We start from the raw sequence: 27947 nt of genomic DNA, 5'->3' as shown, positions 1-27947 counted from the left end.
TCTCCTCCTTCCCCAGTTTGCTGCTTTTAATTGCTGAAGGCTGTAGTTGCCTCTTTGTTTGGTGACTTTACCGAACTATTTTGGCAAAGTCAGTAATCCTTGTCATGTGTGGTCTCTGTTCAGCTGGTGCCTTGAGAGATTTCCTTGAATGCCAGGAGCTAAAAACAAACGAACCCCTCTGTCCTGCCCTGACTTGAGCCTTTCCTTAGGCTTCCGACCTTCAAGACTCTTTCCTACCACAGATGAACAAATTCACTGGCCCACCCTGGCCAGCCTCACCCTGCTTGGAGGCTCAAGGTCAATGTTCCCAAGCCCATGTCCTCCTGTTTGATGCCCAGGGCCAGGGCCTAGATAAGCTTTACCCCACCCCCTAGGAGGGCATTGCTGCAGCCTCCCACAAGGGTACTGGCCCCCTCTCAGCTGACTTGTTCTCCAAGGGCAGGCTGTCCCAACAATTACACATGCCTCCACAGGGTCCTCTCTGTCCCAGGGATTAGCTCAGGAACATGCATTGTCCCAAAATCCAAGCATGGCATCAGCCAGGAGCTCCTGGCACCAACAGGACAGTGCTTCCAGAAAGGCAGCATTTACAGAGACTAGCTGGTATTGTGTTTCTCCGGCTTCCTGGAACTGACAAGCTCAGCTCTTGCGGATGCAGAATACAGAGCACAGCTCTCTCTGGCCTATGGCAGGAACAGAGGCTTATTTGTGACCTGCCAGTTCCTGCCACCCTCGAAATGACCAGAGTGACCAGCCCGAGTCTCGTGGGGGCTCCTTATCCTCCGCCCATGAGAAGCATCTCCCTCCCTCCTTCCTATGCCCAGAGCCTTTCCCACTCTGCTTCCTTCTCAACTGGCCATCAGTGATAGCCCAGGCCCTGCAGCCTTCCTCACTGCTAGGTCTGTGATGACAACTAAATGAAAAAATGGGCAGGGCACAGTGGTTCACGCCTGTAATCCCAGCACTTCGGGAGGCCAAGGCAAAAGGACTGCTTGAGCCCACGAGTTCAAGACCAGCTTGGGCAACATGGTGAGACCCCCATCCCTACAAAGAAAACAAACAAAAAAATGGCTGGGCACGGTGGCTCACGCCTGTAATTCCAGCACTTTGGGAGGCCGAGGCAAGAGGACTGCTTGGGCCCAGGAGTTCAAGACCAGCGTGGGCAACGTGGTGAAACCCCATCTCCAAAAACAAAAAATTTAGCTGGGCATGGTAGTGCATACCTATAGTTCCAGCTACTTAGGAGGCTGAGGCAGATTTGCTTCAGCCCAGGAAGTTGAGGCTGCAGTGAGCTATGATTGTGCTACTACACTCCAGCTTGGATGACAAAGACCCCATCGCTCATACATACACATACACGTAAATGAAAAAAATGTCTGGAAAATGCTGGACGTGGGGGACGTGCGGCAGCTGTGTATGAGGACTTCTGTTCGCAGTGCCTGCCCCACAGATGCTGCATTCATGAATTTTTGTTCAAAAGCTAAGATCACTTCCATCCTCTCTGGTCTTTCCTGAGATAATCTGTCCCAGAATCCAAGTTGTCCTCTCCAGCACCCAATTCTTTTGGAGGGGTTAAAGGGATTGCAGGGGACATACAGGAGAGGGAGAGAAGACACAAGCCGCTGTGTAAGAAGTGAAACCGAGGGAAAGATAGTGGGGATGTAAAAGATGGTTTGCAGGCTGGGCATGGTGGCTCACGCTGGTAATTCCAGCACTTCGGGAGGCTGAGGCAGTTGGATTGCCTGAGTTCAGGAGTTCGACACCAGCCTGGCCAACATGGTAAAACCCTGTCTCTACTTAAAAAAAAAAAAGGCCAGGTGTGGTGACTCATGCCTGTAATCCCAGCACTTTAGGAGGCCGAGGCGGGCGAATCACGAGGTCAGGAGATTGAGACCATCCTAGCTAACATGGTGAAACCCCATCTCTGCTAAAAATACAAAAAAATTAGCTGGGCATGGTGGTGGACACCTGTAGTCCCAGCTACTCGGGAGGCTGAGGCAGGAGAATGGCGTGAACTCGGGAGGCAGAGCTTGCAGTGAGCCGAGATTGCGCCACTGCACTCCAGCCTAGAGGACAGAGCAACTCCGTCTCAAAAAAAAAAAAAAAAAACCAAAAGATTACCTGGGCATGGGGGCACATGCCTGTAATCCCAGCTACTAGGGAGGCTGAGGTGGGAGAATTGCTTGAACCCGGGAGGCAGAGATTGCAGTGAGCTGAGATTGCGCCATTGCACTCCAATCTGGGCGGGCAACAAGAGTGAAATTCTGTCTCAAAGAAAAAAAAAAAAAGAGAGATGGTCTGCTTTGCAGCAGGAACTAGGACTCCCTACACACTCATGAACCATCTGGTAACATTCTGTAATAGTGTTATGGTTTTGTATTTGACTTGATATTTTGGGGAATGCTAGAATGCCTGAGTTCTAGAGGCAGCTCAAGAAGACCTCCTACAGCATCACAACAGACATAGGATTTTGTAAATGTTTTCCACTTGTAGTTGAGCCCAAAGCGTTTTCCTGCAGTTTTCTGTCTTCAGACCCACCATGTACCACATGGAACACACGAGCTCCAGTAGAGGTGCCAGGTCTATCTTGCTCCCCACTATAACCCTGGAACTGAGAATGGTGCCTGACATGGTTGGTGTGCAGCAAATCAAAGTGCCCTCACTTTCAAGAGCTGCCCCATAGCCCAGAGAATGGCTGTGCCACCAGTTACTAACATTACCCACATGGCAGGCTCAGGCTGCCTCCTGACACTTCTTTTTTTCAGAGTCCAGCTGCTGTCCAGGCTCCTATTTCTCAATTCTCCTTGTGGTTTTTCTCATTTTTCTGGCTCCCTCTGAACTGCTTCTAGCTAGGATTCAAGCAGGTAAAAGAAGTGAATGGCTGGAAGACTGACTTACGTGGTCAGATCGACAGTACCTGGTGATGCACTAGATAAGGGTGCGCTTTAGACCTAATGCACCAAGGCTAGGTCTAAAGTTTTGACTCATGTATCCAGATGAACAGTGAGTAGCGCCACTTGCCATCAGAGGAAATGCTAGAAAAGGCTCTGAGGAAAGCCTTTTTTTTTTTTGAGACGGAGTCTCACTCTATTGCTCAGGCTGGAGTGCCGTGAACAATCTCTGCTCACTGCAACCTCCGCCTCCAGGGTTCAAGTGATTCTCCTGCCTCAGCCTCCCCAGTAGCTGGGACTACAGATGTCTGCTACCACGCCTGGCTAACTTTTTTATTTTTAGTAAAGATGGGGTTCTACTATATTGGCCAGGCTGGTCTTGAACTCCTGATCTTGTGATCTGCCCGCCTTGGCCTCCCAAAGTGCTGGGATTACAGGCGTGAGTGAGGAAAGCTCTTTTTTTTGAGACAGAATCTTGCTCTGGCACCAGGCTGGAGTGCAGTGGCGTGATCTCAGCTCACTGCAACCCACGCCTCCTGGGTTCAAGCGATTTTCTAGCGTCAGCCTCCCAAGTACCTGGGATTATAGGCATGTGCCACCACACCCAGCTAATTTTTGTATTTTTAGTAGAGATGGGGTTTCACCATGTTGGCCAGGATGGTTTCAATCTCCTGACCTTGTGATTCACCCGCCTCGGCCTCCCAAAGTGCTAGGATTACAGGCATGAGCCACCATACCTGGCCAGGGGAAGCTCTTAAGTTCATTTTGGGACATGCTGGGTTTGAGGTGCCTTTACTAGACACATATTAACATGGTAAGCTGACAGTGGATAAAGATGACAAAAGATGGCTTTTCTGCCTGTCCCGCAGCCAGGAGCCTCCAGAAGAGTGATGGGAAACCTATGGCTATCTTTATGTCTCATCCACATGGGTCACTGTAGATTCCTAGGTGGCCAAAATGGGCCTTAAGTTTGGGAAACTATTCGCCTGGTTGATGTACGATGCATTTAAAACAAACATTTTGTTCATAATGTACTATGAAGGACACAAGACCCGATTTTCCTCCATGCACGTTTGTATCAACTCATCTACAACGCTGAGTAGTCTCCATCTCTGACATAAGGGAGGGAAGCAGGTGCAGAGTGTGCCCCTAGGAGTAGCTTTCTTGGGCAGTTTCTGTGAGGGAGAAGGCTGAGTGTAAAGAACAGAACAGCACTGGGAACCAGTTAGAGGCAGAGGAAGCAGCAAATGCAAAGACCTTGAGTTAGGAATGAATTAGTCTCCAAAATAAGCTGGACACTGGGCATGGGAGCTCCTGCCTGTGGTCCCAGCTACTTGGGAGGCTGTGGTGGGAGGATCACGGGAGCCCAGGAAGTCAAGGCTGCAATGAGCTGTGATTGTGCCACTAGACTGCAGCCTGGGCTATATAGTGAGATGTGAGACACTGTCTCAAAAATAAATAAATAAATACATACATAAATACATAATAAAAATAAACAAAATAGCCTGGCAGGATCAGCAGAACCTGTGAAAAAGGCTTAGGAGTTGAAGAAGTCAGTAATAAAGCCATTTTTAAGTGGTACCAAGGCGGCGTTAAACAATCTTAAATTTTACAGTGAGAAAATACAACTCTTGCTCCATCTTTCTAATGTTATTAAGGAGAAAAATCTCAGTTGAGTGCCAGTCTGTCTAACTCCTCACCTCCCTTTTTTACAAAAAGAACAAGCCTCAGGCCCAGAGTCTATGCAGGTAACAGCATCTAGCTGTAATTTAATAACACTGGTGTTTTTTCTTGTATTTATTTTTAGTTACTTTCCATTTATGTGAAGTGTAAAATTTCACTTAAAAATCCATGTAAACTTAAAAGGTAAGTTTGTTTTTAAAATATTAAGTTAACTTGCCGGGCATGGTGGCTCACGCCTGTAATCCCAGCACTTTGGGAGGCTGAGGTGGGTGGATCACGAGGTCAGGAGATCAAAACCATCCTGGCTAACATGGTGAAACCCCCTCTCTACTAAAAATACAAAAAATTGCATGGTGGCGGGCGCCTGTAGTCCCAGCTACTCAGGAGGCTGAGCCAGGAGAATGGCATGAACCCGGGAGGCGGAGCTTGTAGTGAGCCGAGATCACGCCACTGCACTCCAGCCTGGGTGACAGAGCAAGACTCCGTCTCAAAACAAACCAACAAACAAAAATTAAGTAACTCAAGTACAAGAAGTACAGAAGCCTGGCAAACATCATGAAAGTGAGGGAGGTAATACGTAGACAACTGAACTGGAGGGGCACTGGTCTGAGTGAGGACTTTGGGCATAGTAACTCCACCTCATGCTTCCTGCTTTCTGGGTTTTGTCTGTTTAATTTGTTGTTGTTTTTCCCCAATATAGACTATTTTTTTAAAAAAAAAACCCAACTTTATTTTGGCTAAGGGGAAAGGGATTTACTTTCATTTGGGTTAAGATAGGACAGACCAAAGGTCCCTAAGAGGTTAGTGGTTCAGGTTCTAACCACGCAACACTGATGAATGGAAAGGGAGATGTAGGGAGAAGTGAAAAACCCTGGGCAACAGCAGAGCATGCTTCCCTTTCCACCAAGCTCTCAAATACAAGTCTGGAGATTCAATAAAAAAGATCATTCCATGACAGAGAAGACAGAAAGCTGTAACTCTTTTTAATGTTTAACTTTTCTTTGTAAAAAACTTATAAAAAAAACTTAAATGGTCAGTTAATTAAAGTTAAAAATCTATTGCTGCACAATATAACTGATTAAAAGATTTCCAGATCTCTTGACTCCAAGAGATCGCTTTCCACCCTGACCTTTCATTTCTTATAGATCTCACACTTCCAGATTTCTCTTTAGCAAACACGATCTGAAATCATTTGTAGGTAATCAACACTTCAAGCATATGGAGGCTCTGGCTGAGGCAGCAGAGTCCTGGGAGACTGAACACTGGGAGACTCAGTGTCCCCCACAGAAACCCAGACCTGGGCTCAGACCAACACCGCCAGGGCTCCTGCACAGGACCTATGTGGCGAACCTGAGCTCGATCTTCCCCGCCAGTCCTCCTGGTCGCTCCTGAGGGCTGCCGACCCTCCAGAGCGTGGCTCTCCTTCTAAAAGCTGGAGCTTCATTCCACTTTGATTCTCATCAGCTCCCATCTTCCTCCTCCACAGAGTTTCAGAACGAAGGAATGAAACTACAAGAGACCACCACCACACGGAGATCAGGTTGCCCTGGCCACCAGCACAGGAGGCCACTCAGTTCTCTCTGCTACTGCTACTCCCTGTTTTGAGGGGCCTCTGGCTCTGGCCAGGCTCAGCCTTTGGGTTCTCTCTCCTCCTTACGCCATCCTTGTGAGCACAGGTACCTTCTCAAGGCTCTGCCGATGTCCCACACTGATGAACGTCATCCCCAGCTGCTGGCCGATGCGATAGAGCTCATTCTCCACCTCCTCTGTCAGGGCACTGGTGGCTTCATCAAGCACTGAGGGCAGAGCACGGAGGAAGAGATCAAAGCCCTGCCCTCTGCTGCCGCTGCTTCTCCTCCAACCCACACTGAACCCCAGCTGGGACCCAGGGGAGGCTGAAAGCTGCTCTGGCTTCCAGAAGCCCTGCCTCAGGGAGAAGGATGGGTCAGAGGAGCAGAGGGCCAGACTCTGTGAGGGAATCGCCTGTGAGCAGCTGCATGAAATCTCTCAGCTTCTACCGAAAAGCACCAGCTACTTCCTGGGACCACTCAATCCAGGGAATCCCAGCCCCTGCAAGAATGTCAGTCTTTGGAAAAGTCCACACCCATCCCCCTGCCAGGCACAGCTTGGCAGGAGAGGAGGATGGGTGCCCATTCATTTGATGATGGAGCCAGAGGAGCATAAAATTACAACCCTTCAAGGTTGGCTCTTGGCTCCAGCTACTGCCAGGCAAAAAGCTTATGAGCTGGGCATGGTGGTTCATGCCTGTAATCCCAGCACTTTGGGAGGCCAATGTGGGAGGACGGCCTGAGTCTAGGAGCTCCAGACCAGCCTGGAAAACATAGCATGACCCTGTCTCTACAAAAATAAAAATAAAAAAATTAGCAGGGTGTGGTGGCACATGCCTGTAGTCCCGGCTGCTCGGAGGCTGAGGTGGGAGGATCACTCAAGCCTGGGATTTCCAGGCTGCACTGAGCCATGACTGTGCCACTGTACTCCAGCCTGGGTGACAGAGTGAGACTCTGTCTCAAAAAAAAAAAAGAAAAGAAAGCTTATGAGCAGGCAGTACAGCATATTCAGTGTTACTCTGAAGATGCCAAGCACTGTTTACACGGACAGGGCCTGCTGTCCTCTCCAGCAGGGAACTCGGAGAAGCCCAGTCATGCACAGGTGTGCCTGGGTACCTGTGAACACATGCTGCTACACCCGTGAGTGCAGACAACACATGGCATGTGCAGCCACAAGGCAGACCTCACCTGCGTACTTCGGTTGCAGGTAGAAGAGTCGGGCAAAGGAGAGCCGTTGCATCTCCCCTGGGGACAGAACATCATACCTGAGGAAAGGGAGGGGAGAGGACTGCTGGAGGAGGAAGGATATAGCTTAGCTTTTACCTAGAATGGTCTGGGTGGGAAGAGGTTTCTCTGTACAGAGGTGAGCCCCAGGAGATAGAAGCCCCTCCCCTTTCAACCATAGGCCTACAGCCCTCACAGAGTGAGGCAGAACTCTATTCCCAAGGACATAAACTTGCACCCGATTGACCAAATATCTGGACTTTGGGGTCAGGAGCCGTTCCATTCCTTGACAGGGACCCTGAAACCAATGGTCTTTATGGTGGAGCTATCTCTGAAGCTCCCAAGCTCTGTTCTTACCAGTTCCAGTCCACCTGCTGGTCCAGACCCTCTGTCCTTGCCACCAAGTTCGACTGTAACAGACCCAGAAGGCACGATGTCCATGAAATGGCCAGCCCTGCTACCTGCCATCATGGGGAACCTCCCTCACTCCCCAGCGCGCACACACACACATCTCTAAGACAAATATATGCCCCAGTGGCATACCAACGTGGGGGGCTGTGGGACAGTCTGCCCTAGCCAGAGACGAACATTCTACCAATGACACTGTTTAGACTTGCTGGAGTATGGTGATAACAAAAAAGCAAACTGCCTTTGTCAGTCCTATTCTTGTTTTAAAGTTCTCCGGTGAGAGCACTACCCGCTTCCTGCCTAAACCTGGCCAATAGCACACACAGTCAATTGATACTCCCATTCTCCACCCCAGGTTCAGACTTCCAGTCCTGGGCCCAGGCACAGCAGGGCCAGCACCTGCCTACCTGTAGCTGGTGCTCCCAGGTGGGCTTGGGTCCTGAGGGTCCCTGCCCCCACTTACCAGACCTGCCAATTCCAAGAACCTCAAGATCCTCTCATCATCAGCAGAACCTGCACAACAGAGAAGCCGTCTGCAAAAAGCCAGAGCTCCTGGCTGGTCAAAACAGACAGGGCAAGGCTGGGCACAGTGGCTCAGGCCTGTAATCCCAGCACTTTGGAAGGCCGAGGCGGGTGGATCACAAGGTCAGGAGATGGAGACCACCCTGGCCAACATGGTGAAACCCTGTCTCTATTAAATATACAAAAATTAGGCAGGCGTGGTGGCATGCAACTGTAGTCCCAGCTACTTAAGAGGCTGAGGCAGGAGAATTGCTTGAACCCGGGAGGTGGAGGTTGCAGTGAGCTGAGATCACACCACTGCACTCCAGTCTGGGTGACAGAGTGAAACTGCATCTCAAAAATAAAAAAAGAATAGACAGGGCCCATGATGGATCATGGCAGGGGTGGGAGCCCCAGAATGCTGGGTGAAGCCTCTGAAGTCACAGGTTGCAGCCCTGGGTAAGGAAAGAGGTGGGTGAAGGAAGGCATCACTTCCCTTGACCCAATGGGCGTCTCTCCTTAAGGACGGAAAGACAGAATGAGGTGAGATCTGGGTGCAGACCCCAGAACAGTCAAAGGAAGAGGAGAGGAGTCCCTCTTCCTTGAATCAGTGGCTTCGCTGGGGCCTCTCCCAAAGGGCACAGGTGAGGCCACAGTCAGGTAGAGCAAGGACAACCGCGACAGAAGGAGAGGACATGACCTAAGGAGGACCAGCTCACCTGAGTCGGGGTAGACCTCCTTCAGAGGATATATCACCTGAGAAAAGAAAAAAACCACACCAGCCTAGGAGGAGGGCGAGCAAGAGATGGAGCTGCACACAGCTCACCCTCCCTCCAGAACCCACTGGAACCTCCCAAGGAGGAGAGGTGGGAATGCCTGGCCCGGGTCAGATGGGAGAGGCTCTGGCCCGCAGACAGCAGGGCAAGGTCCCTACAACCTTCAGAAGTGTGTTTAGTGGGAAGAGTCGAACAGCCTCCTGAGGGCAGGGGCCCCACAAACCCACCTCGGGTGTTTATGCGTGGGATATCTGGCGTGAGTCCTTGTCCCATTTACCTGCCTCAGGAGCTGCTCTGAGTAGTGGGCCCAATCCATGGATGTGAATACAAGGTTCTTAGAGCCAGCAGGTCCCAGGCCTGGGCCACTTTACTACCTCACCTTTTGCCCTGATTCTAGGGCCTGAGACCTGTCACAGTGCCAAAGGTCCCAGCTGTGGGCGAGTGGGGCTGAGGAGGGAGGAGTGGGCCCCCTGAACTAGGCTGACCTGCTCCCGAAGGGTCCCGTCAGTGAAGAATGGCTTTTGTGGCAGGAATAGCACCCCATGGGGCCCAAAGTCCGTCAGCATCTGCACTGAGCCTGCAGAGCCCACAGAAACCTTCATTGTGAGATCTCCCAGAAGAGGCAACTGCCTGTCTCCTCTCTTCCTCATTCCCCAACAGAAAAGAATGGATTCTACTACACTGTCCCCGCCCTCACTCCACCCCTAGGGCCCAGGCTGGGTCAGAGGCAGGGAGGGCCTGGCTCTCACCCCGTGTACTTGTCCAGAGGCCGCCCAGAACCCGGAGCAAGGAGGTCTTGCCAGTGCCCGTGTTGCCTGTGATGAGCAGGCTCTGTCCCTCAGAGATCTTTAGGCTCAGATCCTTGATTAGGGGTTTGTCAGAGGAGGGGGCAGAGATGGAGACCCGCTCAAGGAGAAACGCTGTGTCTGCTGGCTCTGCCGCTGGCCACCCTGAGGCTCTGTGTCAGAGAAGAGAGGGGGCGTGAGGAAGATGGACAGGGTCAGTATTGCTGTGGGGGAGGCACTGCTCCTGGGAGCCACCACCTGTGGATTGTTATGGGCTGACTTGCATCCTCCCAAAATCACATGCTGAAGTCCCAGCCCCCAGTGCCTCAGAATGTAACCGCATTTGGAGGCAGGGTCTTTTTTTTTTTTTTTTTTTTGAGAGAAACTCTTGCTCTTGTCACCCAGGCTTGAGTGCAGTAGTGCAATCTTGGCTCACTGCAACCTTCACCTCCTCGGTTCAAGCGATTTTCCTGTCCCAGCTTCCTGAGTAGCTGGATTGCAGGTGCCCACCACTGCGTCCATATTTTTAGTAGACACAGGGTTTCGCTATGTTGGCCAGTCTGGTCTTGAACTTGTGACCTCAGGTGATCCGCCCACCTCAGCCTCCCAAAGTGGTGGGATTATAGGTGGAAGCTTCTGTGCCCGGCTGGAGGCAGGGTCTTTAAAGAGATGATGTTAACATGAAGCTGTTGGGGCGGGACCCTAATCCACTATGACTGGTGTCCTTTGAAGACAGAGGTGGCAGGGGCATGCATATACAGAGGAAAGGCCACACGAGGACACAGCAACAAGGTGGCCATCTACAAGCTAAGGAGTGGCCTCAGAAGAAACCAACCCTGATGACAACTTGATTGTGGACCATTAAGCATCCAGAATTGTGAAAAAACTAATTTCTAGTGTTTAAGCTACCCGGCTTGTGGTATTCTGTCACAGCAGCCTGAGCACATTAATACAGGGGTAGGGGTGGAACTTCTACTCTGTGCCTGGCTGGACAAAGCCCCTTATGGGACTGATCTTAATCAGTCTAACGCCCATGAATCTCAAATATCATCACAGATGAGGACACTAAGAGTCAGGTGGCTAAGTAACTGCCCAGGTCACAGAGCGGTATTCATCTAACTCTAATGCTGGTGGGTCTTCATGGTGTCACAGTATGACCAGAGTACTAATAACAAGAATGGCGGCCGGGCGCGGTGGCTCAAGCCTGTAATCCCAGCACTTTGGGAGGCCGAGACGGGCGGATCACGAGGTCAGGAGATCGAGACCATCCTGGCTAACACGGTGAAACCCCGTCTCTACTAAAAATACAAAAACTAGCCGGGCGAGGTGGCGGGCGCCTGTAGTCCCAGCTACTCGGGAGGCTGAGGCAGGAGAATGGCGTAAACCCGGAGGCGGAGCTTGCAGTGAGCTGAGATCTGGCCACTGCACTCCAGTCCGGGCGACAGAGCGAGACTCTGCCTCAAAAAAAAGAAAAAAAAAAAAAAAAAAAAAAAAGAATGGGAGTGGTTAAAGCTAAACGGTTCTGGAGTTTCAGGCTCTGCATGGATGCCTGGCAACCCACAGAACAGCAATTCCAGTTTCCTACAGACCCTCCTTTATGCCTAGCCTCTGAACTCATGGTTGCATGAAGCTTTCATTTGGAACAGAAGCAACAGTTAAGGCATTAACTCCTAAGAAAAGCAAGTTGAGTGTAGGCCCTGGAATTCAGATTGATTTTTGAAAGCTTATGATGTGGCCACTGTCCAAGCACTTTCCACGGATGATGATATCTAATCCTTACAACAAGTGAAGGAAGGTTCCATTATGACCTCCTTTTCAGACATGAAGAAACAGAACAGTTAGGTAATCTGCCCAAGGAAAGTGTGGAGAGCAAACAAATCCTGAATGCACAGAAACATTACAGATCCACACAGATACACGAATACAGACATCTCTGGGGCTAAGTGAGGTGGGAGAACAAAGACAGATATGCCCCAAGGAAAGGGGCAGGGAAAGGACTCAGTGGGAGAAGGAAGCACAGGAAGAGGAGGACACTGCAGATTCCTGTTATCTCAGGCAGAAAGTGTGTGTACTTTGCTTCCACTGGCCGGGGGGAATGGTGTAAATTAACAGAACAGATGCCGGAATAGCAACATCGACTGTGAACTTACATGTGCCTGGCATTCCATTTCCATCTACTCCTCACAACTCTGCTGCCCACTGGGAAAGGGCAGGGCTCCAGGGTAACCCAAGCCAGGTGATGCCAGAGCCTGCAGCCTCAACTACTGCTCTGCCAGCCCACTACTCACTTGTCCAAGCCCCACTCGCTCTCGCCTAGGATCTCACAGTCCTGCGACTTCAGGGACATGTCCAGCAGCGTCTCCCGAAGCTGCCCAATCCTGAGCAAGAAAAGAAAATCTGAGGCAGGGTCTGGGGGCCAGGTGAAGGCGAATTCCTTTTCCTATATCACACCCACGAGTACATGGTATGTCTCTGTTCCTTTTTTCACTCAGCCACTTCTTCCAGCAGCACACACTTTGCTCAGGAGCCAGAGGGGTGGGACCTGGCCTCACCTGTGCGTGTAGCCAGCCACATCCGAGAGCGTTGTGGACAGGTCGATGAGTTGGGTGAAGCAGCTGATGAGGTAGATGCACACAAAGGCATTCTGGACAGGATGGGGAGTAGTCAAGCAGGTCTCGACTCCAGCCCACAGGCACTGGGCCAAAGGACGGAGGAGGAGAGCATGAGGGGTCACTAAAAGGGAGTCTCACCTTGCTGACCAGGGTGCTAAGCTCTGCAGGACTCAGGTCTCCATAGACCCCGCTGAAAATGGGGATTGCGATGACAACGTAACTCAGGATGCTGCCCAGATAGTCAAAGGTGTTGATGCCGACTGTAGAAGACAGATGCGTGAGATACCCAGGAACCATCCACATGCCCTGCAGGGGACACAACCCTAAAACGGGGAGCAGCACGCCAAATAGGGCCACGTGCCTTCCCTGGATCCTCATTCTCCTGAGGATACTCACAGAAAGGCAACAGTCCCCGGCCCCCGGTGAATTCCTTCATCACAGCATATTTATCCTTGCAGACAGGAGGCAGAGAGGTGTGGGAAGGGAAGCAGACCAGTCCAACCCCATGGTTCCCCCTTCCCTGGGCCCCCTCGCCTACTGTACAGCCAGAGCTCCTTGGACATCAGCTCCCTCTGGGTCTGAAGGAGTCTCTGCAGCCTGCGGTCTGTCCTCATGTGCTCCACATGCCCAGCTCTGACAAGGAAAGGCTGGGATGTCCACAGGGCTGAAGAGGTTCTGCCAGGTTGGGGGGGCCCCCTGTCCCATATCACACCCTTCTTTAGAAACCAAGGCCATCCAAATGATCTTGGTTTCAAGCTCTGTCTACCACTAGCACCCATTCACAGCTTCAGTCATGCCTTATAGTATTGTCTGTGTGAAGAACAGAAACTCTAGAGTTGGACAGACCTCGTTCAAATCCTGGCTCTAATCCTCACCCAGTTACTAGCTGGGTGACACAGGCAGGCTACTTAAGCCTCCAAGCCTCAGTTTTTTCATCTATAAAATGGAGCCACTAATACCTACGTAATAAGTTAGAGTGAAAATTAAAAGTTTCTAAATATAAAGTGCCAAGCCCTCAATAAATATAAGGAGCCCTCAATAAATAAAAACTATTGTTAAATAAACATACACAAAGCAGTCACTAGGTGTACCAGGCACTGCACTAGTTAGCTAGTGCAATAAAGAGATGAGAAATCATTTGGAATCAGGAGTACTAAGTGTGCCCTCAGGGCCATGGCAGCAGATAGGCTTAGCCATTAAGGGAGTCTGGGAAGGCTCTCCAGAGGAGGTGATCCGGGGTTTCAAGGATGGGAAGAAATCCGCTAAGGCAGAAAAAGCGGAGGGAGGAGAGAGGGGGCATTTCAGATTTTACACAGAGGCCACAGAAGAACTCATCTGGAACTCTAAGAACTAACCTGCCTTCCCCAGAGCTTCATGAACAGAGGTTACAGAATCCAAAAGAACTTTTCCTTTTTTTTTTTTTTTTGGGATGGAGTCTTGCTCTGTCACCCAGGCTGGAGTGCAATGGCAGGACCTCCGCTTACTGCAACCTCCACCTCCCGGGTTCAAGTGATCTCCTGCCTCAGCCTCCCAATTAGCTGGGGTTACAGGTGCCCACCACCACGCCCAGCTAATTTTTTGTATTTTTAGTAGAGACAGGGTTTCAGTATGTTGGCCAGGCTGGTTTCGAACTCTTCACCTCAGGCAATCCACCTGCCTCAGCCTCCCAAAGCGCTGGGATTATAGGCGTGAGCCACCATGCCCAGCCTCCAAAAGCAATTTTTTTCCACACCCAGCCCTGCCCACCTCACAATCCCACCCCAGTGCAGATTCCCAGTATTCTTGGTGCCCTCAAGTGGTAGAGGTTGCAAACTGCAGCAGAGACTAAGGAGCAAAGGTCCCAGGGCTATCAGATCCACCCCAACTACAGGTGAGCCAAGCAGTAGCTTCCACTTAAACGCAAACCTCCACCTACACTATCAATCCTAATGCTGATTTCAGAGGCCTCACATAAGGCAGAGCACAGGGACTGGCGCTGGCCCCAGAGGGAAGAGATGGGATTTCATGCCGCTGCTGCTCCTGCTACTGCCGTCAGGAGACCAGACGCTTAGCTCCATGAGACAGCATTGTGAGGAGGTCTCCTGGTTTTCTGAGAAGCTCCCGTTCCATCCCACACTACAGAGACAAAGGATCAGGCCTGGACCTCAGGCACTGGCAAGAAAGCTTCTTAACAGACAGAAGAGCAGAGGCAGAGGTGTATCTTAGTCACCAGCAAGAGGACGAGGCATTCATTCGACAATTTCAGGCCCTACTCTAGGCCACTAAGACTAAAGCTGGCCACAATAAGGAACCACCAGCTTCAGAAGCAAACCCCTGTACCCAAGGACAAGGCAGACAAGGGCAGGGGAGGTAGAGGGAGAGGGTCACAGCCAAGTGTGACAACACTCAGCCCCTGAGCTCGGTGGTGGTGGGAGAGTTGTAGGATTCATCTTTCCTTCTCCACTCTCAGCTCTGGCAAGGCAGAAGGGGAACCATCTCTCCAGACTCACCTGTAGAAAGCGGCAGGCTCTGCATTCACCCGAATCTGCATGTGCTTGAACCTGGGCGGACCAAAGGGAAATGTGTGCTGACCACAGGGAGTACTGGCCCCACTCCTGTTGGAGTCCTGGATCAAGAAGACCCCCCCTGCAAAGTGGAGCCCGGCTCTGCCTGAAAACTGTGGCTGCCTCAGTCTGACCCTTTCCTGGACTGTTACTGGGTAGAAAACCCCGGGGCTAGGTGGTGTGGCAGGAGCTCTGCAGAGACAGGGCTGTCCCTCAGCTTTCCGCAGAGAGGACGGGGGTATTCCTGCTCACAGCATCTCCTTCTCCCAGGGCCTGGCCTGAAGGAGGGGGACAAGAAGCACAGGGTAGGCGCTGGATCCATCGGCTGCTACACCTAACTGATCCAAGACAGGGTGGTTACGCTAGGGCAGTGAGAAGGCTAAGAGATGACAATGATGATGGTGATGGCAAGCCAGACACAGTTCTCAGTCCTTCTCAGGTATGATCTCATTAATCCTCCCAATCCTGTTGGTAGGCAACGGTACCATTTCCACTTTAGAGACAAGAACATTGAAGCCTGGAGAGGTTAAAGACCTCTCCAAGATCACACAGCTAGTAACTGGCACAGCTAGGATTTGAACTTAGGCAGTCTTACTCCACATCCCCTTCTTTAACCATTATGCCCCAGCCCAGAAACCTCAAGTGAGGGAGACACACCTAAAATCTCCCTCCAGCTTCTCCTGATGCACCAGCTTCGTCACAATGGGGCCCATCAAAGTTTTGTTCACCACGGTCCCCAGGATGAAATACCCAAAGATGCTCACAGGTCCGAGCCAGCCTGTGCTGCAATACAGAGAGAGGGAGAGAGGGTGTGGGGTGCCACCTATCCCCACAGGCCTCAGCCCTTACTCCTGTCCCCTCTCGGGTAGCCCCTGTCCAATCTGAGTAGCCCAGTGGGTCGTCTGCTCCTATGTAGGGGCATCTGGCATGAGCTGTCAGAGCCAGGATACCCGTGACACTGCAACACAGGGCCAAAGGAAGGGCAGGGGCCTGAGCACATGGGATGGGAAGACTCCCTAAGGTTTAGGTGGGAGAGAAGGGAAATAAGCTTCTCTTGGACCTTGACCTGGGAGAGCTGAGGACCCTCTGGGGAAACACCAGGCTGGGGAAGAGGGAGGCTTCACCTTTGGAAGCACTGGTAAGTATAGTAGACGAGGGTGAACGGGGAGACGATCAGCTTGCTGGCCATGCTGCTGAGCTGCCGGCAGAATCGCTCCACGTCCTGGCTGATGCGCTGGTCCCTGGAGCCAACGACACAGAGTAGCTGGACCCAGGCAGATGGGCCCAAAGGTGGAGAGAGCAAGACACTTTCACATCACCTCTGCTCCTGACCTTGCCTCGCAGTGCTGTGAGCACTGACCCTGTGGGAAGAGGGAACCAGACAAGGCTGGTTGCCTAGGGGCAACTAAATCCTGGGGCCTTTAAACAGGGTTCTAGAGAGTTGCATCTTATGGTGCCTCAGTTAATCCCCCGAAAAAGTGGGAACCGAAAGGTCCAGCACCCAGAGGCCTGAGCCAGCTCTGAGCAGAGTCAAAGAAAAACTTGAAGGTAGATGAGCTGCTTTCTTTGGATGATGAAGAAAACTATCCCCTTTATCTCAATCCTCCCAAATTTCTCTTATATAAACCCTACCCTGGCCCCTTTAGTTATCTGGCTGTGAAAGCTCCAGGTTGTGAGGCACACCTGTAGTACCAGCTACTCAGGGGGCAAAGGCAGGATGGAAGCCATAGCCATCAGAAAGGGGCCTAGAAGTTAGGTAGCAGCAGCAGCCTCCCAGGCATCTTTGCACCAAAGCTCAGCTTGAGCTGAGAGGCATCCCAGGCAACAAAGTGCTTGCTAGGAAGGCGGTGAGTGAGGGGATGGGTGTGAAGGAGACCCCATACGTCTCATCTCACCACTAGGGCCATACTGACTCCTATTCCCAATGAGCGACGTGACCTTGGGCAAGTCACCTGCAATCTCTGGGCTTCAGCTTCCTCATCTGTAAATTAACAATAGCTAACTTACAATGGAACACTTGCTATGTGTCAGGCACCGTACATGTGCATTACATGAATGATATCATTTCATCCTCACTACATCCTTTGAGATAGGAACTATTATCATCCTCATTTTACAGAAGGGGAACCTGGGGCTTGGTGACTTTAAGAGCTATAAGCTGAGTGGTGATAGAATGGGGATTTGAATCCTAGACTGAGTCCTGGACAGTGGTATTTTTTTTACTGATGAAAATCTAAGAGCTAGTTTTTCTAGCAAGGACATTTTCTTTAGAGGGTGCCTTACTGGAAGACTAAGATATAAAAAATGAAAAGGACAAAAGGAAGCTGCTCCTGACATTTTTTTTTAAGAGATGGGGGTTTCTGCTATGCTGCCTAGGCTAGAGCACAGTGGCTATTCCCAAGCGTGCTCACAGTGTGCTACTCCTGGACTCAAGTGATCCTCCTGCCTCAGCCTCCTAAGTTGTTGGGACTACAGGTGCATGCCACTGCACCTGGCAGGCTTCTTTTTAGCAGCCCTGCAGCTTCTCCAGGGGTCCTCTGCAGGGCACCCTCCCCCATGACTCTGGGTAGTAGCATTTGAAAACAACTGTAGACGATCTCCATGGGGTCTGCCGCCAGGAGTCTCCAGGGCTAGGCCAGATGGAAAGGACCAAACAGAGTGTAGAAAGGACTGAGTTGGGGCACCTACGGATTATCGATGTCATCCCGCAGCACATTGAGGGTGTAGTACACACGGCCCCGGAAGTAGAGGCGGTGGAGGTGCTCAGTGAGGTCCTTCCTCCAGCTCACATACAGCAGGTTGCAGGTGAACTGATCAAAGCTCTTCAGCTGTGCAGAGGGGGAAGCAAGCGGAAGGGAGAGATGGCTTCCTGAAAATCTCAGCTCAAAGCTCATGGCTGGCAAGAGCCTCCACTGACCCATCCCAGCCTACTCTGACTATGAGTACTCTGTCCACTCCGCTCTTTTCTTGTTTAAATCATCAAGTCATGAGACTTTCCCTTTCTCACTCACTGACTCATGTGTTCATTCCTGCACCAAATTTTTTTTTTTTTTTTTTTTTGAGCCGGAGTTTTACTCTTGTTGCCCAGGCTGGAGTGCAATGGCGTGATCTTGGCTCACCACAACCTCCGCCTCCCAGTTTCAAGTGATTCTCCTGCCTCACCCTCCCGAGTAGCTGGGATTACAGGCAGGTGCCACCATGCCCAGCTAATTTTGTATTTTTCGTAGAGACGGGGTTTCTCCATGTTGGTCAGGCTGGTCTGGAATTCCTGACCTCAGGTGATCTGCCCGCCTCGGCCTCCCTAAGTGCTGGGATTACAGGTGTGAGCCACCACGCCCGGCCTCCTTCACCAAACATTAAACGGCTTACCAGAAGCAAGACCCTCAAGCCTCTTTCTAAACTGTCTTATTTTGAGAGTAGATGAGCTTCTGAAAACTGGAGACCATATTTGGCGCAGGCCATGCAGGAGAGGGACGACCCGGGCCCTGATCGCATAAGGCTGCTCTCGAGCAAGGCTTTGAGCCCTCTGGATGTTGGCAAGGCCATTTCCAAGGCCTGTGCAGCAGGTGGCGCTGGTGGGCTCTTCTGTATCGCTGGAATAATCTATGCTATTTTGCTTTGCATTTGGTTGATCATATATATGCAGACAACTATTGGAGGGGATTCACGGTGAGGTCTGGGGAGTGTTACTCATTCGGTAATAGTACTACCCACCCCCACTCCAGATCCTGGAAAATAGGGCAATACCCATGAGCTGAAAAGATAGAAGAGAGATCTTACCACATTACCCTCGGAAAACTTGGCCCTGGGCCTGTCCCTACAATATGGGTTAATGTGGTATCCCCCTAAAGGCAAAAATTCTATGCAAAATTTGTCATGTTTTAAGTTCCCAACTTATTTCTTATTCTAGGGATTATATAAATGGTGAAAAAAATGATGTAAATAGATGGGAGGTTAATTCTATAAAAAGATTTGAGTTTGTGGGACACAGTAAGACGACAGGGATGTTAAATTTGGTGCCCTATACAAAAATGAAAGTAAAATACTAAAATTAGAAAAAAAAGGAAAATTGTTGTACATAGTTATATAATCAATGTTAAAGTATAACCTTACACTTATAAGAGACTGCTGTGCCAGTTCAAAGCCTATAACCAATTGTGCTACTATAATTGTCCCTATGACCTTTTCCTCAAGACCACACAATGGTCCCGTCTAGCACCTGTAACTGCAAGAGCCACCAAGTCTGATATAAGACCTTGTTATGTTAACCATTAAGCTTGCTTATCTAGTTCCATAGAAAGAAGATCAAAATTCCCCAAAAGGGTAACCAAGGAAAGAGGAACAAACTGACCATCCATGAAGAGAACTGTTCTTGATGAACTTCTGAGAATATCCTGATAATCTATATATAATTATGTAATCGCCTGATGCTCTGCTGATGGACAATTGTTCTATAAGATACTATATAAGCCTGTAGTAAAAATCATTCAGGGCTGTCAGCCTTTTGCTGGGCTGCAGTCTTGTCTGTGTCCTCTTGCATGTTGTGTCTGGTGTCTTTATTGCCTCTCGCCACCTTGCCTCTCCCCTCTGGGGTACCTTGGCCACGCCAGGGCTGGACCCCGGCACATATTATTGATTCCATTTATGTTCTTACTCCTTTGTCCCCCAAGCTTGGGACAGAGATTTGTATGCATAGGTGCTTACTGAACGAAGACCCAACAAAAGTGGCCATGGTATGACGAGAAGTGGCTTCCCCAAAAAAAACAGGTGGCACAGCCTGGCAGAGAGCATTAGGCTTGAGTTCTGGCAGAGCCCTGAGTCTGCCAGACTCATTTACCACTTCCAGAGCAACTATGTGCTAAGCACTAGGGACATTATGAGCTCACAGTTTAGCCAGAAAACAATTACAAGGGTGTGAGGAGTGTTACAGCAGAGGTAAACTCAAGGAATTAGTTAAGTACAGAAAAAGGGTAGAGTTTGGGGGAGGTGACACAAAGGAGAAAGCTGAGGAAGACCTGAAAGAGGTGACAACGGAGGGATGATGAAAAGTGAGCAGGCGGTAGCCCACTACTGAATGAGGGGTAGGGGAGGGGGCCATTGTGCAAGAAAGCACCAGTTCAAAGGCTGGGAGATATGACATGGTGCCAGGATAAGTCAAAGCCTCGGTCCCACAGAGGAGGAGCAGCAACTCTGGCTGCTGAGCCCAGTTTTAATGAGCTGCCGGAAACAAGAGTTCTAGGAAGGGAAGGGGCAATGATCAGTTCTGCTAAATGCTGATTTAAACCAGAACCTGTGGCCTGGGCCCAGGAGTTCAAACATCTGAGGAATCAATTCCATGTGGGCCAATAGCAAGATCAATGTGCTTAATAAGGGCAACTATCCCTTTAGTTCCCAGAAAAGGGAGGAAACACACCGCTACAGCTTGCTTCCTGCTTCCTGGAGGCTAAGTCCCACTAGGCATTACAATCACACTGGACTGCAGAGGAAGAGAGACACAGAGAGAGGGAAAGATCTTACCGTGGAGTTCAGAACAATGAGCATGACAGCCAGGAATGTCAGAGTCTTAAACCCTTCCAAGTCTTTGTTTCCCAGGACACCATAGTACTGACTGGGGATCAAGCCAACTTGTAGATCACCAATTGCTCTGAAAGGAGGGAGAGGAGTAAGAAATCAGTGATGAGGGGTTAAAAAGAAGTGAGGCTTCTTCCTGAGTCCCTGCCTCATCAGCACCCCAAAGAGATGAAACGGGGCTGGGCACAGTGGCTCACGCCTGTAATCCCACCACTTTGGGAGGCTGAGGAGGGTGGATCATCTGAGGTCAGGAGATCGAGATCAGCCTGGCCAAGATGGTGAAACCCGGTCTCTACTAAAAAATACAAAGATTAGCCGGGCGTGGTGATGGGTGCTTGTAATCCCAGCTACTCGGGAGGCTGAGGCAGGAGAATCGCTTGAACCACGAAGGCAGAGGTTGCAGTGAGCTGACATCATGCCACTGCACTCCAGCCTGGGGCAACAAGAAATTCCGTCTCAGGAAAAAAAAGATGGAAAGGGACCCCAAACCAGAGCTCCCCTCTCTCCTCTAGTCTGGGCTTACTCACTCACCCAGTAGGGTCAGGCACAAAAGGGTCAGGAACATCAAGGCATTCTGTGATGACCAAGAAGGAAACAAAACCTTCAGTATCTGCAGGAACCGCTGGAGAAATTGCAGATCCAACCTCGGCCTGAAGAGAAGGTGGGGAGGCAGAGAAAAGCCCAAGATGTAATTAAGCCTTAGGGAGTAGTTATTAAGCGTATCCACATTGTTCTGTAAAGGGTCCAGGCCATGCAGAAAGAACAGTTTCCGAATGCTGAAGATGGTAGGCTGGGAACAGACCACAGATACAAAGGAAATTCTTTGGCCAAGCATGGTGGCTCATGCCTGTAATCCTAGCACTTTGGGAGGCCGAGGCAAAAGGATTGCTTGAGGACAGGAGTTCGAGACCAGCCTGGCCAACATGGTGAAACCCCATCTCTACTAAAAACACAAAATCAGTTGGGCATGGTGGCACACACCTGTAATCCCAGCTATTTGGGAGGCTGAGGCAGGAGAACCGCATGAATTCAAGAGGCAGAAGTTGAAGTGAGCTGAGATCATGCCACTGCACTTTAGCCTGGGCAACAGAGTGAGACTCCATCTCAAAAAACAAACAGGCCGGGCGCGGTGGCTCAAGCCTGTAATCCCAGCACTTTGGGAGGCCGAGACGGGCGGATAACGAGGTCAGGAGATCGAGACCATCCTGGCTAACACGGTGAAACCCCGTCTCTACTAAAAAATACAAAAAAACTAGCCGGGCGAGGTGGCGGGCGCCTGTAGTCCCAGCTACTCTGGAAGCTGAGGCAGGAGAATAGCGTGAACCCGGGAGGCGGAGCTTGCAGTGAGCTGAGATCCGGCCACTGCACTCCAGCCTGGGTGACAGAGCAAGACTCCGTCTCAAAAAAAAAAAAAAAAAAAAAAAAAAACAAACAAAACTGTTACTGGCAGATGATGTGATCATTTACACAGGAAACAAGCAAACTGACAGACAAACTGTTGAAAATAAAGAGTTTACCAATGTCATTAGATATACAAATATCAATAGTGTTCTTCTATACCAGCAATAATCAATTACAAAATATAAAGAAAATAAGCAAAAAACCTACAGAAAAACTATCAAATATCCAGGAGTTAACTTTTACATATTGGCCGGGTACAGTGTCTCACGCCTGTAATCCCAGCACTTTGGGAGCCTGAGGTGGTTGGACTACCTGAGCTCAGGAGTCCGAGACCTCCCTGGGCAACACAGTGAAATCCCATCTCTACTAAAATACAAAACATTAGCCAGGCGTGGCGGCATGCGCCTGTAGTCCCAGCTACTCTGGAGGCTGAGACAGGAGAATTGCTAGAACTCTTGAGGCAGAGGTTTCAGTGAGCTGAGATGGCACCACTGCACTCCAGCCTGAGTGACAAAGCGAGACTCTGTCTCTTAAAAAAATAAATAAATAAAATAACATATTAGACATTTTAAAGGGAAAATGAAAAGCTCTATTGTAGGACATGAAAGAAGACCTAGAAAGACAGGCCTGGCTTGACCCAACATTATGAAGACCTCAGTTCTTTCTTTCTTTTCTTTTTTTTTTTGAGATGGAGTCTCGCTCTCTTGCCTAGGCTGGAGTGCAGTGGTGTGGTCTCAGGTCACTGCACCCTCCTCCTCCCAGGTTCAAACGATTCTCCTGCCTCAGCCTCCCGAGTAGCTGGGATTACAGGTGCCTGCCACCACCCCTGGCTAATTTTTTATATTTTTAGTAGAGACAGGCTTTCACCATGTTGGCCAGGCTGGTCTCAAACTCATGATCTGCCTGTCTCAGCCTCCCAAAGCACTGGGATTACAGGCATGAGCCACCACGTCCAGCCCGAAGACCTCAGTTCTAACAAAAGCAGTCTATAGGTCGGGCGTGGTGACTTACATCTGTAATCCCCAGTACTTTGGGAGGCCCAGGCAGGCAGATCACTTGAGCCCAGGAGTTTGAGACCCGCCTGGGAATCATGGCAAAAAACCCTGTCTCTACAAAAAATACAAGAATTAGCCGGGCATGGTGGCGCACACCTGTAGTCCCAGCTACTCAGAGGGCTGAGGCAGGAGGATTGCTTGAGCCCAGGAAGTCAAGGCTGCAGTGAACAGAAATCTTGCCACTGCACTCCAGTCTGGGTGATAGAGCAAGACCCTGCCTCAAAAAAAGCAAAAAACAAAAGCAATCTATAAATTCATTATAATACCAATCAAAAGCAGGACTTCTCTGAGGAACTTTGTATGGAAATATAGAAGGTCCCTAGCTTAGGGCAATTATGAAAAACAGGAGAGGAGGAGGAAGAGACCCAAACCATCAGGTTAAGACATATCAAATTACAGCGCTAGAATAATACTATAGTATTAACACAAGAACGAAAAGACCAATGGAACAGACAGACAAAAAAAAAAAACCCTACAAAAACCACGCACAAAAAACCCACAGAACAAACACCTATGTTCACATAGGCACACAATAGAGGTTACAACACAAGAAAGGACACATTAATACTAATAACTGCCAGCACTTATGAAGCATGCACTATGTGCCCTATTCTAAATGTTTTACATGTGTAATTCATTTAATGGCCACGACCCTAGGAAATAGGGACTATATCCTATATTATGGATGAGGAACGGAGGCAAAAATGGGTGAAGTAACTTGTCTTGTGTCACCCACCTGGTGAGTGGCAGCCTTGAGCTTGAACAGTCAACCTGCTCCAAGAATCTGCACTCTTAACTATGCTATACAGCTTCTCTAATTTTTAACTAATTAATTAGTTATTAATTGGGTCAGGTGTGGTGGTAATCGAAAACAGTGGAAAAAATCTTAGGTCATTATCTCAAACCATTTACAAAAATAAACTTAAGGCCTGGAGCAATGGCTCATGCCTGTAATCCCAGCACTTTGGGAGGCCGAGGTGGGCAGATCACCTGAGGTCAGGAGTTTGAGACCAGTCTGACCAACATGGTGAAACCCCATCTCTACTAAAAATACAAAATTAGCCGGGCCTGGTGGCACATGCCTATAATCCCAGCTACTTGGGAGGCTGAGGCAGGAGAATTGCTTGAACTTGGGAGGCAGAAGTTGCAGTGAGCTGAGATTGTGCCATTGCAACAAGAACCTGGGCAACAAGAGCGAAACTCCGTCCCCAAAAGAAAAAAAAAAAACCTTAAAAAACTACAAATGGATTAAAAATCTAAATGTGAAAAGTAACACTATTATGTTAGTAGAAAGAAATGTAGAAAAATATCTTAATGAAGGTACCTTAAAAACCTATATAAGGGAAACTGATTAATTTAACTTCATTAGAGTTAAATGTTTTTATTCAACACAGTGCCATAGATTAAAAGACTTGGAGGTGGTATCTGCAGAGTGCAAAACCAACAAGGACTTTAAATCTCTCTTTTTTTTTTTTGAGACGGAGTTTTGCTCATTGCCCAGACTGGAGTGCAATGGCGCCATCTCGGCTCACTGCAACCTCCGCCTCCCCGGTTCAAGAGATTCTCCTGTCTCAGCCTCCTGGATAAGCTGCGATTACAGGCGCATGTCTCTACACCCGGCTAATTTTTGTATTTTTAGTAGAGATGGGGTTTCATCATATTGGTCAGGCTGGTCTTGAACTCCTGACCTCAGGTGATCCGCCTGCCTCGGCCTCCCAAAGTGCTGGGATTACAGGCGTGAGCCACAGCGCCAGGCCTAAAATCTTTTTTTTTTTTTTTTTTTTTTTTGAGACAAGGTCTTGCTCCGTTGCCCAGGCTGCAGTGGTGCAATCTCAGCTCAGGGCAACCTCTGCCTCCCAGGTTCAAGCTATTCTCCCACCTCACCCTCTTTAGTGGCTGGGAGTATGGGCATGCGTCAACACGCTCAGCTAATTTTTGTATTTTTGGTAGAGATGGGGTTTCACCATGTTGCCCAGGCTGGTCTCGAACTCCTGGACTCCAGTGGTGCAACCACCTCAGCCTCCCAAAGTGCTAGGATGACAGGTGTGAGCCACCAGGCATGGCCAGGATGTAATATCTAGAGCCTACAAGAATTCCTGCAAGCCAGGAACATAGGAAATCCATAGAGAAGTGGGAAAGGATATAAACAGGCGATTCAAAAAAGGGAAAACCCACATGTTTAATAAACACATGAAAATGCAGGCCGGGCGCAGTGGCTCACGTTTGTAATCCCTGCACTTTGGGAGGCCGAGACGGGTGGATCACCTGAGGTCAGGAATTCGAGACCAGACTGGTCAACCCCCCATCTTTACTAAAATACAAAAAATTAGCTAGGTATGGTGGCGCACGCCTGTAATCCCAGCTACTCAGGAGACTGAGGCAGAAGAATCGCTTGAACCCGAGAGGCGGAGGTTGCAGTGAGCCGAGATCGTGCCACTGTACTCCAGCCCAGGCAACAAGAGCAAAAAAAACTCCGTCTCGAAAGAAGGAAAGGGAAAGGAAAGGGAAAGGAAAGGGAAAGGGAAAGGGAAAGGGAAGGGAAAGAGAAAGGGAAAGGGAAAGGAAAGGAAGAAAGAAAATGTACACGATGGGATACCACCTTACACCCACCAGACTGATAAACATTACAAAACCAACCACCACCGGACAATGGAGGGATACTGGGAAACAGGAAGCTTTAGGTACTATCTGTCGTGAAGTATAAACTGGTGTGACCATTCCAAAGAACAATCCAGCAAAATTAGATATGACCAGGACCCAACTCTGGGGTGGATACCCAGAGAAATGCACCAATATCCACAAGGAGACAACTGTCAAAATATTCATGACAGTGTGGCCTCTGGGGTGTTAATATTAGAAAAAAATCTAGGTATCCACCACTAGGGGAATAAGTCTATGCACATAGCAGCACTCAGAAGTGAAAACAAGATGACTAGCATGGATGGACTCAAAAACACAACGTTGGGAAAAAAGGTTTAAAGAAAAATCACAGCATATTATCTAGGAATTCGAAACCACTATATAGATTTCAAAGTAACACGTGCACAAATTTACACAAGTTGGACCGTAAAGCCACTTATATAACACACCAGAGTGGCTGTCTGAAAAGGGGAGTGAAAGGGGTCTGGGAATGGGAACGAAGAGAGGAAGTGATAAAATAAACAAGGAGCCTTGCATTGGCCCACAGGGTGTCAAGAACTGAGAAGGATTAACTAAATTTTGTGCACCAGAGGTTCTTTTTTTTTCAAAAAAGAAAGCCAGTTGCGCGAGAGAGGGTCCCACACCGGGTGCAGGAGATGGCACAAGTCCGGCCAAGAACGGAGGGGGCCGCGGCCGGTGCGGAACGGCCTCGAGGGGCGGGAGGGCGGACGCCCCTTCGAGAGCTCCTCTTTCTCTCAGAAGTCGTGGGTGCGAGACGGGGGCGCCAGGGCGGCGGACAAGGCACGGTAGGCAGGAGACCCCATTCCCCACAGCCCCGAACTCCTGCTCCCAAACCTCCTCCCCGACCGCCCTGCTTACCGGGAGCCAGCTCCGGGCGCCGGCCCCGGGACCGCCATGACCTGAGACCCGAGGGACTCTGGCACCCGGCGGCCCCGAGTCCAGCACTGGGCAGAGTCCACGGAAGGGCGGGGCCCCGGGGACCACAGAGACGGCGGCGGATAGAGAGGAAGGCGCGGGAGACGCGGCCTCTCCCGGAAGCGACCGACGTCTCTAAAAGTACCAGAGAGTGGACTCGGCTGACCCGGCAGCTACAGCGCCCCCATCTTTTCTGGGAGGCTTCCCTTTTGACAATAGGTCGCCCAGAGTGTAACTACCTTATGGCAAGTGTTTTAGATTCTGAGTATAATAGATGTTTTATATATTCTCCCAGAGGAGCCAGCATGATCTTTAAAAAAGTATAAATTAGGATTCCAGCCGGGCGCGGTGGCTCACTCCTGCAATCCCAGCACTTCGGAAGGCCAAGGCGGGAGGATCGCTTCAGCCCAGGAGTTCGAGACCAGCCTGGGCAACATGGCAAGACCCCACCTTTACAAAAGATAAAAACATTAGCCGGGGATGGTGGCGAGCGCCTGTGGTCCGAGCTACTCTGGAGGCTGAGGCAGGAGAATCACTTGGGTCCGGAAGGTCAAGGCTGCAGTGAGCCGTAATTGTGCCACTGCACAATGGGTGACAGAGAGAGACCCTGTCTCAAAAATAAATAGATGATGATGATCGATGGATAAGATAGTTGAATGAATGAAATGCTTATCAGTTGACTGATTAGTACCCAAAGGGAGGTGGGAAATGGCTCAAACAAAACAAAACAAAACAAAACAGCATGATCTCACAGGTCCCTAAATTTGAATCTGGATGTATCTTCTGACTTTCCTCCGATCCTTATTAAGTTTCAACAGCATGCCAAACACTCCACAACATACATGTATCACTTGTCTTTATGGAAGTTGCAGTCTAGCTGGGTAGGTCAATCAGTTGACAATTACAGCTGTCTTTTTTTTTTTTTTTGAGACGGAGTCTTGATCTTGTTGACCCGGCTAGAGTGCAATGGCATTATATCGGCTCACTGCAACCTCAGCCTCCCGGGTTCAAGTGATTCTCCTACCTCAGCCTCCTGAGTAGCTAGGATTACAGGCATGTGCAACCATGCCCTGCTAATTTTGTATTTTTAGTAGAGACGGGGTTTCTCCATGTTGGTCAGGCTGGTCTCGAACTCCCGACCTCAGTTGATCCGCCCACCTCGGCCTCTCAAAGTTCTGGGATTACAGGTGTGAATCACCTCGCCTGGCCTACAGCTGTCTTTATGAAGTGCTGTGACAAACATATCTTACAGCAGGGGTTCTCAGCCTTGGTGCCATTAAGTTTTGGGGCCTGATCATTCTTTGTTGAGTAGGCTTTCCTGTGCAATGTAGAATGTTTGGCTGTATCCCAGGC

At 49.8% G+C, this 27947-nt stretch overlaps 1 protein-coding gene across 1 annotated transcript; it reads right to left on the bottom strand.

Moving 5' to 3' along the window:
- Positions 1-5526: 5526 nt before the first annotated feature.
- On the bottom strand, positions 5527-26697 carry ABCD4 (ATP binding cassette subfamily D member 4). Its single transcript, XM_033187449.1, is given in 20 exon segments — positions 5527-6083; positions 6255-6370; positions 7331-7407; positions 7724-7776; positions 8238-8287; positions 8995-9031; positions 9537-9628; positions 9801-10009; positions 12125-12214; positions 12389-12480; positions 12587-12708; positions 12987-13081; positions 14938-14988; positions 15649-15774; positions 16116-16232; positions 17680-17819; positions 20509-20618; positions 20621-20635; positions 21094-21212; positions 26538-26697. Coding segments are annotated over 20 exon segments (1818 nt in total). The 5' UTR covers positions 26576-26697; the 3' UTR covers positions 5527-6014.
- Positions 26698-27947: the final 1250 nt, after the last annotated feature.

Source organism: Trachypithecus francoisi, unplaced genomic scaffold (genome assembly GCF_009764315.1).
Source record: "Trachypithecus francoisi isolate TF-2019V2 unplaced genomic scaffold, Tfra_2.0 Lachesis_group3, whole genome shotgun sequence".
Lineage (NCBI taxonomy): Eukaryota > Metazoa > Chordata > Mammalia > Primates > Cercopithecidae > Trachypithecus > Trachypithecus francoisi.
Note: the sequence above shows the minus strand (reverse complement) of the source record. Positions and strands in the feature narration are given on the sequence as shown.